Here is a 15,213-nt window from a genome sequence, read left to right on the forward strand (position 1 = left end):
GCACTCGCAGCCAGCCAGCCATTTCCTCGTGCTCGCCTCTTTTGTCTTCTCTCCCCTTTGTCTGGGAGCTGCAGGCTGCTTTGTTGCTATTTCGGTGCTTCCTCCATTCTTGCGGCAAGCAGCGCGGCCCTTTTGTTCTCGGGCTGCCGGGGCCGCTCGGCTCAGTAAACAGCTGAAGGATGTGGCAGGGGGCAAATTTTCCACTGAGGCAGGTTTGAACTTGCGGCTGCAAGGTAGGTCCCAGTGGCCTCCCAGGCGCCTGCGGGCCCACCAGCACCGCCTTGCGATGAGTAGGGGTTCGGCGGGAGGAAATTGTCCTCATGGGAGGGAAATGGAAACCCACAGATGGGCTGATAGGAGCCAAGGCAGGAAGATACGCATCAGGGTTAGGTTTTCCAGTGGAAAGAGCTGTGTGGGGCACAGTGGCGCCACATGCTTTGCTGCACAGCAAAGCACCACGGGCTACCTAGACAGCTCTTGGGGCACCCAGATGTAGCGGAAGGAGGGGGCCATTGGCCGCAACAGCTGGACATGTGGTCGTCAGTCCCCACAGGTGATTGCTGGGTGCTGCACTCAGTCAAGGGTTTTGGAGGGCTTGGGATGGGCTGGATACGGTCGCTGAGCCCACCAGTGACCCATTGCCCTCAGCTCTGCCTAGCTTTGAGTGACGTTGCTTCTGCTAGGTTTGGGCTTCTCCTCAGGCTCAGCCAAGTTCAGGAGCCTAGGGGATGGAAGTGACACAATGAGATGGGATCTGGAGGGACACAGCTGTGCTATGGACTGGACTCCAGCTGCCAGCATCCTCCGAGCACCCTGGTGAGGGCTTATGGGCCTGTGTGTCCCCAGGAGCAGGGCCTGGGATGTGGAGGACTGTGGCCTGGCAGGGGATAGGAAAACCCAGGGTATGCTCTGGCCTCACCGCTGCAGAGCCACTGGCTGTCAGGGACGGTTAGGGGGACTTCCACATCAATCGCTGCCACCCCACATCCCTGCCACCCCACATTCCTGCCACCCTTCATCCCCCTGATCTGCATCCCCTCCCTGCTGTAGCAGTCTGGGGAACAGGAGGTCTGGCTGTTTCCATCATGCCCATGCCCAGCTGGGGGCCACCTTCCATGGGCACCTGGCCCTCAGCAGGGGAAACCACATCCTCCAGCAGCCGTGCAGCAGTGCATGGCAGGGAGAAAGCACCCTGCTCCCAACCTGCAGCTCTGACCTCACCACCTGCCTCCAAGAGCTCTTGGAGAAGGTGCTGCTCAAGGAGAAGAAGGTGCCAGGTGCCTGGCATGTGCCTGCAGCTGGACTCCCTGCTGGGGCTTGCAGTGCTCAGTCCTGGCTCAGGGCTAGCTCTGACTGGCGCATTGGTAATGCTGCTCTCTGGGTCCCTGAACAACAGGGCACAGGACTAGAGAAAGGTGCCTGGAGAACCAACCTTCCTGTGGGGACAGTTACCAACCACCCCAGCCACCCATGGCCACAGGACACGGTGACCTACTTCAGCTATCCACTGGGAAAAGCTTTTAATTGTAGCATGAAACCTGGCACAGCCCCCCAGCTTGCCCGCTCCAAGCATCCCTGTCCTATTCAAGCATGCCGTTGGGCCTGGTGTCCACACTGCCTCCCCCCCAGCCTGGAGGAGGTGTCTGGAGAAGATGCCTGAAGGAGATGGCCACAACAAGATGCCAAGTGGTCCCACCCAGGAGGCTGTGCCCTCCTTTGCCGTCCATGGAGCTGGCTCAGCCCCCCCACCACAGTGCACCCCCACCCACCGCCCAACTGCTCCACAGTACTGTAGGCATTTGCAAGCAGGTCAGGTCTGGGCTGCAAAGGACCGATTTCTGGGGGATGTGCTGATTCTTCCAGCGGCAGGTTGGTGGCTGTGTCTGTCTGTCCAGGAGTTGGCCTGGACTAGGGCTTTCTTCTTTGGGTGCTAGTCCTGTGGTGCTGGAGCTGCCAAGACCCCTTTCCTGGAGCTGGGCAGGTGGAGGGCAACAGGCAGCCAAGAGATGGCCAGCTGCAGCCTCAGTAGGCCAAGGTCTGGATGTCATCATAGTCGCTGCCCTCAGAGGTGTCAGGGTCCTGTGCATGTCCCCCTGAGGGGCAGGAAGGACCTGGCCAGCCTGCAATGAAGAGCCAGTCAGGTAGGGAAGGGCAGGGAGTCAGGGTTGCAGGGGGAGCCTCCGTGCTAGATGCTGCAGGGGCAGAGGTGCCCTGCAGCCCGGCTCCTGTCTCCTCTGCCAGCACAGCGTCCTCACCAGGGCATGTGGATGGGTCCCTGGCTGGCTCTGCACCCTGCACATTCTCGTACCACTCCCCCGATGAGGTGCTGGAGCTGTCAGCAGGATTAGGTTCTGCAGGAGACACGGGTACCCAGGGGTGGGAGAGCATTGGCACAGGGACAGGCATGTGGGGTGTTCCTGGGGAAGCTGAGGAAATCAGTGTCTTTCACTGGCCTCTTCCATCCCTGCACCCATCCCCTGGGGTCTCACTATCACCTGGGGTCTCACCATGCCTTTTCCCCTTCCTGTGGCTGTCCCTATCCCCATCTCCATCCCTCGGGCCTCACAGCCCCACTGCCTGTGTGTCAGCATGGGTCAGCGCCTGTTCACCTGCGCGGGGGTATTCAGTGCTGCCGTGTGCAGAGGGTGCTGCATGCAGGCGGGTGCTGTCAGCCAGGGGCTGCAGGCAGGCCCTGGGGTACGGGGGCTCCACGTTGTTGTTGCAGTAGAGCTCCATGGAGGCGGACGAGCTGGAGGAGCTGCTTGCCCTGTTGCAGGGCTGCGGAGGCAGCACAGCTGTCTCTGTATGGCACAGGGATGGCATCAGCCTCTGGGCCACTGCTTGCCCAGAGCTGTGCCCGCTGTGCAGGATGGGCAGACAGATGATGCTGCAGGGCAGAGGAGTGGCCTCACCAAGCAGGCCCTCCCTCCCCAGGACAACCCCAGGGCCCTTCATACCCTCTGCAGGGAACGGCTCGGCCCGGCTCGGCATCAGTGAGAGCGACTGCTCCCCTGGCTGGCGTCGCAGGGAGTCTGGGCAAGAGAGGAGAAAGGGCGCATCAGCCCTGGCACAGGGGCCAAAGAGGGGCTGGATGGGGGCATCACCACGCTGTGGGGCTGGCAGCCCCGGGTGCTGAGGGGGATGCGCACTGTAGAAGGTGGAGAGGGCCACAGGCGGCTTGCTGCTGAAGTCGTAGTGTTCGTAGTCAGAGTCGGAATCAGAGTCCTTGGCTGCCAGAAGGGGCTCGACTGGCAAGTCTGCAGGGCGAGACCCCACCAGCCAGGCCATCACCATCTGGGATGTCCTGCCCTATGGCCCTTGAGCCTGAGGCCAGCTCCCCACCAGCACTGGCTGAGGATGCTCATCCAAGAGGAGCCCTGCAGCTCATGGCGGGGCTGTTATGTGCTGGCAGGGAGGGCAAGGGACAGGCCAGGGGCTGGGCTCTGTCATGGTGCCTCCTGGGGAGAGGGAGGCATGGGGGCAACCTGCTGGACCTACCTTGTCCTTTTTGGAGGCTGGGAGGCATCTCTCTGTAGTCGTTGGAGACCCCGGAGGGCACGTCAGGGCCCTGAGCATTGTGGGTCACCAGGACTGGCCCAGATAGCGAGGAAGAGGACACAGTGTGGGCTGCAAGGACGGGGTGTGGGGGAATCCCTTCTCAGCTGGCCTTGGGTTCCAGTCAGCCCAGCTCCCACAGCTGAGGGGAGCCCAGGGAGACCCTGACTGGGCCCACAGCATCGCCTCCTATGTGGGCAGACCCCTCTGCGCACACCCCCAGAGGGCTCCTTACCACTCATCTTCCTCATCCTCAGCAGGGTGATGATGAAAACCAGTGTGGTAAGCAGAAGCAGCACTCCCAAAACCAGGCACAGGACGAAGAGCGGTGTGTACAGAGGGATCTGGGCTGTCTCACTCAGGGAGTCCCCAGCTGGGACAGGGGTGCGGGTGGTGAGACAGAGAACAGATACACCTCGTGACACCTGGAACCCCCCTTCCCCTCCCTGCCCTCGCCCAGGCTCAGCAGCAACGTGGCAGCTGGTGCTGCCACACGTGTCTCCCCAGGCGGAGATCGCCACAGGCCCCCCAGACTCTGGCCATGACTGAGGCTCTGCAGCTGGGGAAACAGGGACAGGGCTGCCTCTGCCCCGCGTACTCACTGCTCAGGTGTGTCACGCTGCTCGGTTTTGGTGTTTCCATCGGGGCCGGTGTCTGCAAGCCCTGGGAGCCTGGAAGGGCCATGGAGAGGAGAGGAGGCAGGAATTAGCTGGGGCAGAAAAGGCAGGGTTGCAATTTATTTGTATGGGGGATCCACAGCTACAAGCATGTGCTCAGCCTCCAGGCTGGTGCTCAGCCCCGTGGCCAGCCAGGGCTGCCTTGGAGCAGGGAGGTGGCTGGTCCTCAGGAACAGTGTCGCCTACCAGGCAGAGCCAGAGATGGGGCTAAGCTGGATGTGATTCCCGCTCCAGCCCCATTCCCCTCCCTGGGGCTCCTCCTCGACTGCAGAGGGCTGTCACATACCATTGCAGATCACACCAGCTGCCCGGGACTGGTGGCAGGGAGCTGCCTTGTTGTAGGTCCACTTGCAGTGGGCCAGTGACGGCTGCGGGCTCGTGCACTCGTAGAGCATCTTGCCGGGCAGCGTGTGGTTGAAGGAGGGCCGCTCGATGGGTGGCCCGCAGCCCAGCATGTGGCACAGCACACTGGCCTCCATCTCATACCATGTGCTGTCGCACACTGTGCTCCATGTGCCTCTGAAGAAGACCTCGACCCGGCCTGCACAGCCATCCCGGCCCCCAGAGAGCTGCCATTGCTGGTGCTCTGCGGGGGAGAAGGCAGAGTTCGGAGACCAGCAGGAACATGCCTGCCTGCATCCCACATGGATAAACACCAAGGACTTCCTGCCAGGGGGATTTACCCCTTCTCAGAAGAGACCAAATCCTGCTAAGTCTCTCCTGGGCAGGGCATTGTCCCTGCGGGATACAAAGATATGGGAGAAGGGTGCTCCAGCGGACAGACAGTGCCCGGGCGCAAGGGACCAACCTGAGCACACCACACCAGCATCCTCCTTGTGGCTGCAGTCGTGCTTCTGGGTGGCAGGGCAGTCCCACAGATGGTCTTCGTGCCCTTCGCAGCTCACGTCATCCCGGAGGATGAGCCCACTGCCCCGGCCAAAGGAAGCATTGTCCCGTGCGTGCAGGGCCCAGCCACACCGCAGTTGCCGGCACACCACATTGGCATCAGCAAGATCCCAGGCATCATCGCACACTGTGCCCCACTGGCCCGCCTGCTCCATCTCCACCCGGCCCTCACAGCGGCTCCTCCCACCAGCCAGCTGCAACCTGTGGGGACCTAGTGGAGACATCCAACTTGCACTAGTCCTGGGACCAACTTGCAGGAGAGGTTGAGTGATGGATGGGGCAGAGTCCCACCTCTGGGGCATTGCTCTTACCTGTGCAGGTGACCTGAGCCAGCCCTGCTCTGCAGCAGCGGGGCCTGGTGGCCAGCTTCAGCAGGCAGGGCCCCCTCTCCCAGCCACTGCAGTTGGCCATCACAGCCACACAGACATTACGTATGGAGGGGATGGCTCCATCGCTGAAGGGAGCTGGCACTGCAGCAGGAGCATCTGCCACACCGGACTCCTCTGCATCTCCACAGTGTAGGTGCTTGCAGAGAGCGTGGGACGCAGCGATGCTCCAAGACTCCTGGCACACTGGTGTCCACTGCCCGTGGTGCAGTGCCTGCACCGTTCCCCGACAGGGGCTGCTGCCATTTGCCAGGCGGAGAGCGGCCATGCCAAGGACACCTGCGTGGACCACGGCCAAGCAGGAGGATGCAGGAAGGCTCTCCCCTCTGCTATGTAGTGATGCCCCCAGCCTACCCATCTGCAAGGGCTGGGGACCTGCAAGCCCTCCCACCTACATGTGTTCTTCCTTCTGCACCAAAACATGATTGCACATGCTTGGATGTCCCCCAGGCTGGCCTCCAAGGAGATGAGCCCCAGAAACACAGGCTGCTCTGTCTCATGGGCACTGACCTGCTCCCCCCTGGGGAGGCAGGCACTGAGCAGGGATTTTCCTTGCCCCTATCGCTCTCACCTGGCTCCACAGAGGCATTTCCAGCGATGCTCTCCAGGCTGGCAGAAGGCCCTGTTGGCTTCACTTGGGCTGGAACAAGGAAGGATTAGAGTTATGGCATGAAGTGAGATTTTACAGGGTTGAGTGCCTGCCAGGAGCTGCTGTCCCCACCCTCTTGCTCGTTCCCCTCACCAGGATGTGCACTGAGGCACAGGGCAATCCCCAAAACTTTCAGAGGCACTGTATTAATGCCCAAGAGGAGCTAGATCTGAGAGAATCCCCCTCCAACCTGCAGCTGAGGTGGAAGGTATGGTGCTGTGATGGCTGCAGGATGGACAGATGCACTGATGGACATATGCATGTCTAGAGTGAAGTTGAGAGCTGGCAACGGGAGTGATGAAGGCAAAAGCAGTAGCTAGGTCAGTGAATATCTGGAGCCAACCTGAGAGCTGGTGTAAGTGCTGGCCCCGCAAAATTGCACCTGCTTGTCCCACATGGGAATTTGGCCCTACATGTGGGCCAAGCTCACTCCCATCATAGGGCCAAGAGCCAGTCTGAGGACTTGTTTGCTGGCACAGGCTGTCTCCCTTTGCTTACCCAGAGCTCACATCTGTGCAAAGTCCTTGCCAAGAGAAGAGCTCGAGCCTTAGCTTGGGATACACTGGCCAGCTATGCTAGTTATGCTGGTTCACCCCTGTTGAGAAACTAGCTTGGGAGGATCAATTAAGCCATTTGCTCAAGGAGCCTGCAGTTTTCTTTCCCTCTCACTCACTGTTGCACAGCCTTAGCCCTGTGGAGGATGGGAGAGGATCCTCGCTGAACCCCAGCTTCTGCGTCTGCCAGGCCTGGCTGCCAGCCCTGGGACCCGGCCAGCAACAGGGAGAGACTTGGGAGTGGAGAGGAGCCCAGCAGCAAAGCCCTCCTCCGTGCATGCAGCCAGGCCTCCACAGGTGACATTGCATAGACAGGAACCAAAGCGCGCAGCTGAAAATCCCTCTCAGCAGTTATTTGCTCTGTCTTCAGCCCTGCTGCACCGTGTTACCCCAAAGAGCACTGCTACCCGGCTTTGGTTATGATAAAAACCTTCCACCATGCAACAGCAGGGCTGTCTTGAAGATTTCCACCACCACTTCCTTTTCCCTGGGGTCTGAGTGATCTCATTGCCCCTCTCTGTTCCCTTTTTCTGCAATTTTTCTTCTAGACCTCTGAATTTGTAAAACTTGGAAAACAAAGCCAAAGGGATGCATTTGGACTGCTGAATAGTTTTGGCAGGGCAAAGCACCGAAGTTTTTTGGAGGCAGAAAAGCAAAACCACCTTTTCTGCTCTGCTCTACTTCTCACGGTAAGGCTTGGAGATGCTGCAAGCAGCAGACGGCATGGCTGTTGCAACTGCAGGAGGCAAAGCAAGCGGCTGTCTCAGCGCTCCCGTGCAGGCTGCTGGGTTTGCTCTCTTGCTCACAGGTGACAAGACAGAGGACACAGATCTGTTAGCACGCCAGCATGCAAATATCCAAGCCATGTTGGCACCTCACCATGGTCACTCACACACAGGGCATGAGGCACGGGCAGGAGCCGAGCCGGGATCTCGCTTCCTGCCTACTCTGGCACGTCATTCAGCAGCGTTGCTGCAGCACGGCTGGAAACTTGCCTCACACACACTTGCAGACAAGCCTGACTTACTCAAAAACAGATTTTAAACCAACTGTAGCAACAACCTGGCCCAACCAAACATTAAAAACAGTGAGTCAGGCCTCACCCCAAATCGTGAAACCAGGTTAGAAGAGGTGGGGTTTAGGAGATAGTTCTTTTGATTTGATTTCTGGTCTACAGCTCAGAAAGATGAATTCAGGGCCCTTCTCAAGCTTTCCTGAGAGCTGAGAAATTTGGCTGTCTTTTTCAATGAGGAGCTCATGAAATAACATGACTCAAGGGTCAGGTGCTTCGTGGTGAAGGAAGATGCCCCGCCAGCTACCATGAGATGCATGGCAAAACCCTGACCACTGCAGGGCCACACCTGAGCTAGGCCACTTCCCCTTCCTGCTTGTGGAAATAGCCTTGGGTGCTGCCGACCCCAAGAAGCCAAGCCGCCGTGAGGGTGGAGGTCGGCCAGGCTGATGGGTCTCTCGTGCTGCTCTGCTGCCTCTGCTCGGCTCCTGCGTGCACGAACCCACACAGCCCAAAGTGCCTGCAAAAGGGAGCCCTACCACTTTTCCAGGACAAGGCAAGGACCTGGAAAGAGGCTGATGAAGGAAGGAAAGTCTGTCAGGAGATGGGGTCAGCTTGTGGGGTCAGCTCTAGTAGATGCTGGCCTGAAAAGGGTAGCATTTACCAGAGCCGACTTACCTATAGGGTAGGACAGCAGCTCCAGGGACCTAGGAGAGGGGAAAATCCACCACTGACAGTGGGGTTAACCTGTTGCTCACACTCATGCAATTTCCTTTCACTGCAGAAATTCATCCCAGGAACTCATGCTGCTCAGAGATATCCTCCATTAGTGGCTTTTCCTATGACTCCTGCTGCATCCAGGGCAGAGACCTGGCTCTGAGGAAAAGCACGGGAAAAGACACATCCCTGAACCTGGTCCCCAGGGCCTGATGCACTGGAACATGCCCCTGTGGCCACCGGCTCCATCCTCCGTGCCCCCCGGCTCCATCCTCCGTGCCCCCTCCGAGCACCACAGACAGGCCCAGCTCCTGCGCGGGGACAGGCAGACCCAGCACTGGCAGCGGCATGGTGCAGGCGTACATGTCACAGCTCACGAGCCCTGCCGGAAGGTGATGCGGAGCCAGGGAGATGACAGACAAAATGGCAAGCCCTGGGCTACCACAAGATGGTGGCCCCACAGGGAGCACAACTGGAAGCACTGTGGCAAGCTTCTGAGGTGATCTCCCAGGCTGTGCCGCACTAGGGCACGAGTCTTTTGCACTCCTGAAACTGAATCCTGAATCCCTGGGTTCACGCATTGGCCCTCCTGGCCCCGGGGCTAAAAAGGTCTCTGAAGGCGGGATGGGGGAGACATGCCTGGAGGGCCAAGTCCTGGAGCAGAAAGACAGGTTTTGAAAGATCCATTTGTAAGACAGAGGGAAGAAGAATCTCGCTCTAAATATAGAAACATTGGGAAACTGCCCACTGATGGGAAAGTCCAGCAGCAAAGTAGCATCATGAGCCTGGGCTGTCTCCACTTGCCAGCCTGCCTTCCAGCACACACTGCGCTCCTGGGCTGAGCAGCACCCTCTCCACTGCCCCAAACAGAAAGCACTTGGCATTCCCATCTCCCTAACCTGCCTGGCTTTCATGCTGAAGGCTCCTTTGTGGGGAGGAGCTGTTAGTACCCGAAACATGGACTCCCTGCTGCCAGGATGAGGCTCAGCACTCTTCCCTGCTCTGCTCAACCTGGGGCCTAGCGCGAGGCTCTCCCTCCTGTCCCCCAGCCCCAGCGAGCTGATTCCACATCTGAATAGATGTCACTGTCACGGCAGTTTAGTTTTAGATGGAACACTTTTATCTCTCCCCGCTGGTGGGTTGCACCCCAAGGGCATGGTATCATTTCAGTCGTGTCTCTCTGATTCTCTCCTCCCTGTCTTGCTGTCCTTTCTCTCTCCCTTCCTTTTAATTTAACTGACATCAATAGCCCATTTCAGCAAGGGCTTTAGCAGGGAGCTGACAGCCTCACTGAGCTCCTCGCTGGGCTCTGATGTTTGTCACCAGAAAAAATACACAGCCTGAATTTGCTATTCAGCTCCTCCTGGGCAGAGGATGCATGCCAAAGGATGAGGCTAGGTGTATTTGCTGTGATTGCAGTTGAAATTATGCTGTTATTTATTCCCCTGATAGCAAGGGTGTGATGCAGGGTTCCTTGCTCAGCCCCTGGAAACAGCATCAATGAGGAGTGTGGAGAGCTCTTCTGCCTACAGCCTCAGCCAGGCCAGTGCACTCAAAATAAGTGGCTGGAGCAGAGCTGGGACCAGAGGTGGACCTGGGACCAGAGACAGACCTGGCACCATTCCCTCCTCTGCTGAAGGCCTCAGCTTGGGATGATCTCACCTGATGTGGCTGAGTGCTCCACCAGGACCCCAGCATGAGCTGCTCAAGGTGCCCGTGCTGTAGTGAGCTGGTTCGTGTCCTGACACCCCTTTCACTAGTGCAGCTGCAAAGGGAGCTGAGACCAACCAGCCAGGCAGGACCAGCCATTTCACATTTGGCCACGTGAATCCTCTGCTTTGCCTCAATGGCACCCCAGCCTACGGCAGAAACTGCTAGCGCTTGGCCGCCTCTCAGGGAGGCACATCAAGATGCATGAGGAGGTCACTTAAAAAATTCCACGGCAAATTGGTTGAATGAAGAGAAATGTTGTGTGTCGAGTGCCCTGTATTTCATATACCGCTTGTCTTTCTGCTCTCTGCTCAGATCGTGCCAAATAGCTTTGAGCTACTGATCCGTGAGAAGCTCCCAGCTGCAGCATACAGCACAGTGCCAACACTGGATGCACAGGTCAGGGGGAAGAGGATGCCCTGCCACTTCCAAACCCCTTGCTAGCCACTACCTGAGGTCGATGTGCAAGATCCCAGCAACCACGCACATCACCTGTAGCACACCAAATCCTCTCCACAGGCACAATGGACCACGACACTTTTTGACGCTGAGTTAGCCCCTTGTGTTTCTAAGTATGCTGGAGGCGATCTATCAAAATAAGCACTGCCACTACAAAAACAAAATTGCTGTTGTTGAGGCCATCACATGCATCTTAATGACAAAATTTGTTTTCTCCTTGCTTTAAATAAGAGCCAGTTAAAACGGACTGTATGGAAACAGAAGATGCTATGCACTACAGAGAAAATAACCAAAAGAATCATGGGCTGTGGGGTTAGCAGCCTTGTGCTACACTCTGTAGCACTTATAAATCCTGCTTTCACTTCTGTCCATCAATTGCTACATGATACATCAATTTATTTAACCGACTTGTGTGGGGTTTGCATCAGCATGCCTTTGTCTGGGGCAGACATCCCAAGGTGCTGGGATAGAGTAGGCTTCACAAAAAACAAATATGGTCAGTACTTTTTTCTGTGGAACAAAATCTCATAAAAACCAAGATTGCTTATAGACTCTGAGAAACAAGCCTTTGCTGGTCGTTTGGGTAGCACTCAATATCCACTGTTTGCCATCCAATTCATTGGAGAATTTATTGTATGGGTAGCATCCAACGAGATTTCAGAAATAAGCCTCAAGGCTTGATTCTAGCAACAATTCCTCTGGCTGCTGCTTTTTCCCTGGCTGCTGCTTTTTTGCCTGAACGGTCTCCGGCTTCTTATTAAAAAAAAGATAAGAGACAGAGACAAAAAAATAGTCCCTGAAAGGCACCTGGGAAGCGTGATGGGCTTGCAAAGCAGTGTGACCACAGAAGCAGGACAGGCGCAGCAGGAAAGAGCCACAACATGGGGTCCTGCTGCTTGTGAGAGCCTCCAGGACTGGCCACAGACAGAGGGAAGACACTAGGCTGGAGGAACCTTTACTCTCACCCTGTATGGCCATTCTTCCGTTCCTAAGCTGGGATGCTTTAGCGCAAGAAAAAGGCAGTTGATTTACAGCCCTGAATGGCCTTTATGGGCAGGTCCAGCCCAGCTGTGTGACTTGCCCCAGCCCCAGAAAAATGTTTGGTCTTCAGCATGGGGAGGAAGGAGGAAGTGCTGGTCTCTCTCCATGCAGTCCCTGCCAACGGTGGGGGGGCGAGGAGAGCCAGGGCTGGTGTCCTGGGGATTTCCTAGGACATAGAACCTTGTTCCCCTCAGAAGGCTGACTGAGACTGCACACAGCACTCCCAAAGGTCACTTTGGCAGCCCTCCTCCGTTCCCCTGTTCCTCTCCAGCCATTAAAGTGGTGCCGACAGAAATAAAACTGTTGTGCCCCAAATCACATCCAGGCCAGCATGAACAAGGAGGAAACCAGAACAACAACAACAAAGAAGCAAAGAGGCGCCATTACGCGGGAACAATGGAGATGACGATAATTCATTAATTGATCAGCAACAACAGCAGCCACAGAATTAGCTGTTGTTTCTGTCAGCCATTTTGGGTGTGAAAACACCCTGAACCCTGCACAACTGAGAGGAGGAGATGGCACTGTCCCAGGAAAACTTTCTGCTCAGATGCGGTGACTGACAAAATGATCAGCTATGATGGGACCTGGAGCAACGGCACCAAAAGCCTAGTGCCAGCAATGAACAGCATGGCGGGAACATGGGTCCTGGGGAAATTGGCCTGTCTGTTCACTCAGCAGAAAGGAGCGCTGGGAAGGGATTCCTTGACATGCTGAGGGACCAGTGGGTAGGGATATGTCAGGGACTGCCTGTGAGCATGGTTATTAATAACAACAATAATCCACTTCTTGAGGCTAATTTCCGATCAACGCCCAGTGCAGGCGACATGACCCATCTGCTGAGGACCTTCATTTCCCCCACAGCAGGGACTTACAGAGGATTTAGGTTAGGTGCCTAAAATTCAGTGGGGGCCACACCTGTAGTAGGTGCTTAAGTTAAGCTGGTCCTGGGCGAATAACAATACTTGGTTGTCTAAGGCTGACATTAGCAAAGTGCTTTGCCTCAACTTTGCATCAGCAGAAGGGCTTGGCTGTTCATCGTGGCCTCCCCTTGATTCAGAGGCTGTCTGTGAGGACCTCAGTATGGGAGAAAAGCAGGGAGAGCTTCCCCAAGCCCATCGATTCAGGGGCAAATTCCTATTGCTTTGGCCTTGCATGGCTGTCTACAGGAAGGCTCTGTTGCTCTGCCCAAGTCTACCACAGGAGCCAAGGAGGAGGGGGCACTCATGGGGGAAATCTTCCTTGAAAGATTTCTTGGGGAGCAAACTGGCAGCTGTATGCCCTCTTCTTAGAGCAGGTCTCTGGCCATCTGTGCTGTGCTGTCACCCGTCTTCCCATGTTGATCCCCTGCGACACGGCTCTGCAGTTAGCCCTACCACCCCCATCCTGCGTCCTGCTGGGGACCCCTTTTACCTCCCAGCTCTGCCTCCAGGTCTGAGGCAGGGCTGTGAAGGAGAGCAAGGGAACTTCCTTTTGGGGACCAACTGCCTTCTTGGGTGGTGTTTTGGGGCATCTTGTCCTGGTCATCCCCTCAGGCGGGAAGGGAGATAGATTCACAGCAAGCAATGGTTGAAAGGTCTGCCTGTATGGAGTAGAGGCCCTGGTCTGTCCCCCACAAGGCGGGGAGGGTGTGAGAGTTGGTAGATAGGACAGTTCATCTCAGGGTCCTTCAGATTTGTCCCTTGTGCCCTTATCTCACGATGGCTGTTTGGAGGTATGCTTGAGATGGGGGAGACTGAGAGCATGGCAAAAGCCTCCATCGCCCACCTTAGGAAAGACACTTATCCTGAGAGTCCTTTTATAGTTCCCAAACTCAACAGCAGCCAAACAGGGAGCCCCTTTTGCTCATTCCAACCAAGCAGTAAGAAGGCATATGAAGGAAGAGTGGGAGTCACCCCGGCCCCATGCAGTGCCTAGCATCTCAGGGTGGAAATGAGGCTGGTTTCCAGAGCTGTCTGCATAGCATCCTCGCTCAGCACTGAATCTGAATCAACCCTGATAACATCCACTCTGCTTGCACAAACAACTTCAAGACAGTTGCAAGCACCTACCTCCAAGGGAGGACTGGCCCAGGGTGGGGTGAGGTGGAAGGTGCCCATCTCCAAACACAGAAGAGCCATTACCTTAGCTTGAATCTAACCGTATGAGCGTTTGCGCCTGGGGGTGCCCTCATGAAGAGATGCGAGGGAAGGAAAGGAGGGGGAGAGAGTGATGAAGGTGGCATACCTTGTCCGGGTGCTGCCAAGGAGAGAGTTGCCAGGAGCATGTAGAGCACCTCCATTCTTCTCACAGGCTGCCAAGGGATCCCATCATGGGCTTGGGAGCCGCAGAGTCAGACAGTCCTGCCCTCCCACTGCCTTTCTCAGTTGCTTGGAAGCATGGTTTGGGTGCAGCCCCGCGCCCGCTCTCTCTCTCTCTCTCACTCTCTCTCTCTTGCTGCCTCTCTCTCCTTTTCTGTCTTGTGGTTGAGGTCTCCAGGAAGCCAGCTCAGCATCTTGGGGGTGGAGGGAGGTGAGAAAAGTGAGCAGAACGGAGCAGTTGCTGGGGTGGACCCATCCTGCAAAGTGCAGCAAACAACTGAGCCAGTTATCAGGGGGAAATGGCACCCCCGAACAGGGAAGGGGGTTGGATCAAGGTGGGCTTTGCTCAGGGACCACGCCATGCGTCTGCTGCATCTCAGCGAGTCACAGCACTGTCTTGGGAAGCCATGAGGATCTTGTGCTCCCACACCTGGCGGTACTCACCCCCAGGGGGATGCAAGCCTTGCTGGGGCCAGGATTTGCATTTCCTGGTGTCCTGCCGTGCCCCACACTGGGGCCCACCTGGAGCTCCCCCTGAGGCTCAGGGCCCTACCTGAGCTGTGGGACCTTCACAGGGCAGTGGAGGCAGCAGGCACTGGCATGGAGGGCCTCAGGGCAGTGCAGCAGCTGCCCCGGGAGCCAGGGCAGGGAGCCTCCAGGGAGCAAGGCACCCCGCTTGGCCTCCTCCTTCCCCCGCCATCTTTGGGGCAGCCACCCTGCGCCGGGGAGCACCTGCACAGGGGGTGCCTGCTGGTGCAGCCCTGCTGCCCTCTGGAGGCTGGGGTGCCCCTCTCTGCCATGGCACACAGTGGGGCCCTGCAGGGGTACCCCCTAGGCCATGGCGCAGCCTGGGGTGCCGGGGGGGGGGCTGTTGCCATGGTGACAGCAGCCTGGTGCAGGCTGCAGGCTGGTGCAGGCCACAGTGGGGGGGGGGGGGGGGAAGGCCTGTCAGTTGCCATGGCAACCCAGGGTCTGCGTTTTGGGGTGTGGAGGGCTGTAACAGGGTGCATCTCCCACCCTCACTCCCTCCTCTCCTCAGCCACCCGTTTTGCTTTTTGAAACTTAAAATCTTCATGCTCGCAGCCAAGCCTGGCAGAAGTCACCAGAGAGGTGAGCATGCACGCTGGGGGAGCGTCCTCAGGCAGACGCACGATGCCCCCAGCGCAGCACGGCAGCCTGGGGCGCAGACTCCCCGGTGGTGCCCTGGACCAAGGGGTCCACGTCCCCTGGAGGAGCGGCAGGGAGCC

General features: G+C 57.4%; 1 protein-coding gene across 1 annotated transcript; it reads right to left on the minus strand.

Moving 5' to 3' along the window:
• Nucleotides 1-1,907: 1,907 nt before the first annotated feature.
• CD6 (CD6 molecule) lies at nt 1,908-14,091 on the minus strand. The gene is made up of 13 exons (XM_026109263.2): nt 13,893-14,091; nt 6,096-6,164; nt 5,450-5,803; nt 5,041-5,349; nt 4,519-4,818; nt 4,158-4,226; nt 3,791-3,928; nt 3,499-3,627; nt 3,150-3,257; nt 2,958-3,032; nt 2,610-2,801; nt 2,256-2,351; nt 1,908-2,120 (listed from the first exon to the last, which is right to left on the minus strand). The coding sequence occupies exons 1-13, from the start codon at nt 13,945-13,947 to the stop codon at nt 2,023-2,025; spliced, it is 1,992 nt and encodes a 663-aa protein (XP_025965048.1). The 5' UTR covers nt 13,948-14,091; the 3' UTR covers nt 1,908-2,022.
• Between the last annotated feature and the right edge of the window lie 1,122 nt (nt 14,092-15,213).

This window comes from Dromaius novaehollandiae, chromosome 5, assembly GCF_036370855.1.
Source record: "Dromaius novaehollandiae isolate bDroNov1 chromosome 5, bDroNov1.hap1, whole genome shotgun sequence".
Lineage (NCBI taxonomy): Eukaryota > Metazoa > Chordata > Aves > Casuariiformes > Dromaiidae > Dromaius > Dromaius novaehollandiae.

What these genes read in the sequence shown, in the direction of transcription:
- CD6 (XM_026109263.2), bottom strand. Translation starts at nt 13,947, where the DNA reads ATGGAGGTGCTCTACATGCTCCTGGCAACTCTCTCCTTGGCAGCACCC. An exon ending in CTTGGCAGCACCCGGACAAG is followed by an intron (nt 6,165 to 13,892) that starts GTATGCCACCTT and finishes TCCTTGTTCCAG; the next exon opens with CCCAAGTGAAGCCAACAGGG. An exon ending in CGAGCCGTTCCCTGCAGAGG is followed by an intron (nt 2,802 to 2,957) that starts GTATGAAGGGCC and finishes TGTGCCATACAG; the next exon opens with AGACAGCTGTGCTGCCTCCG.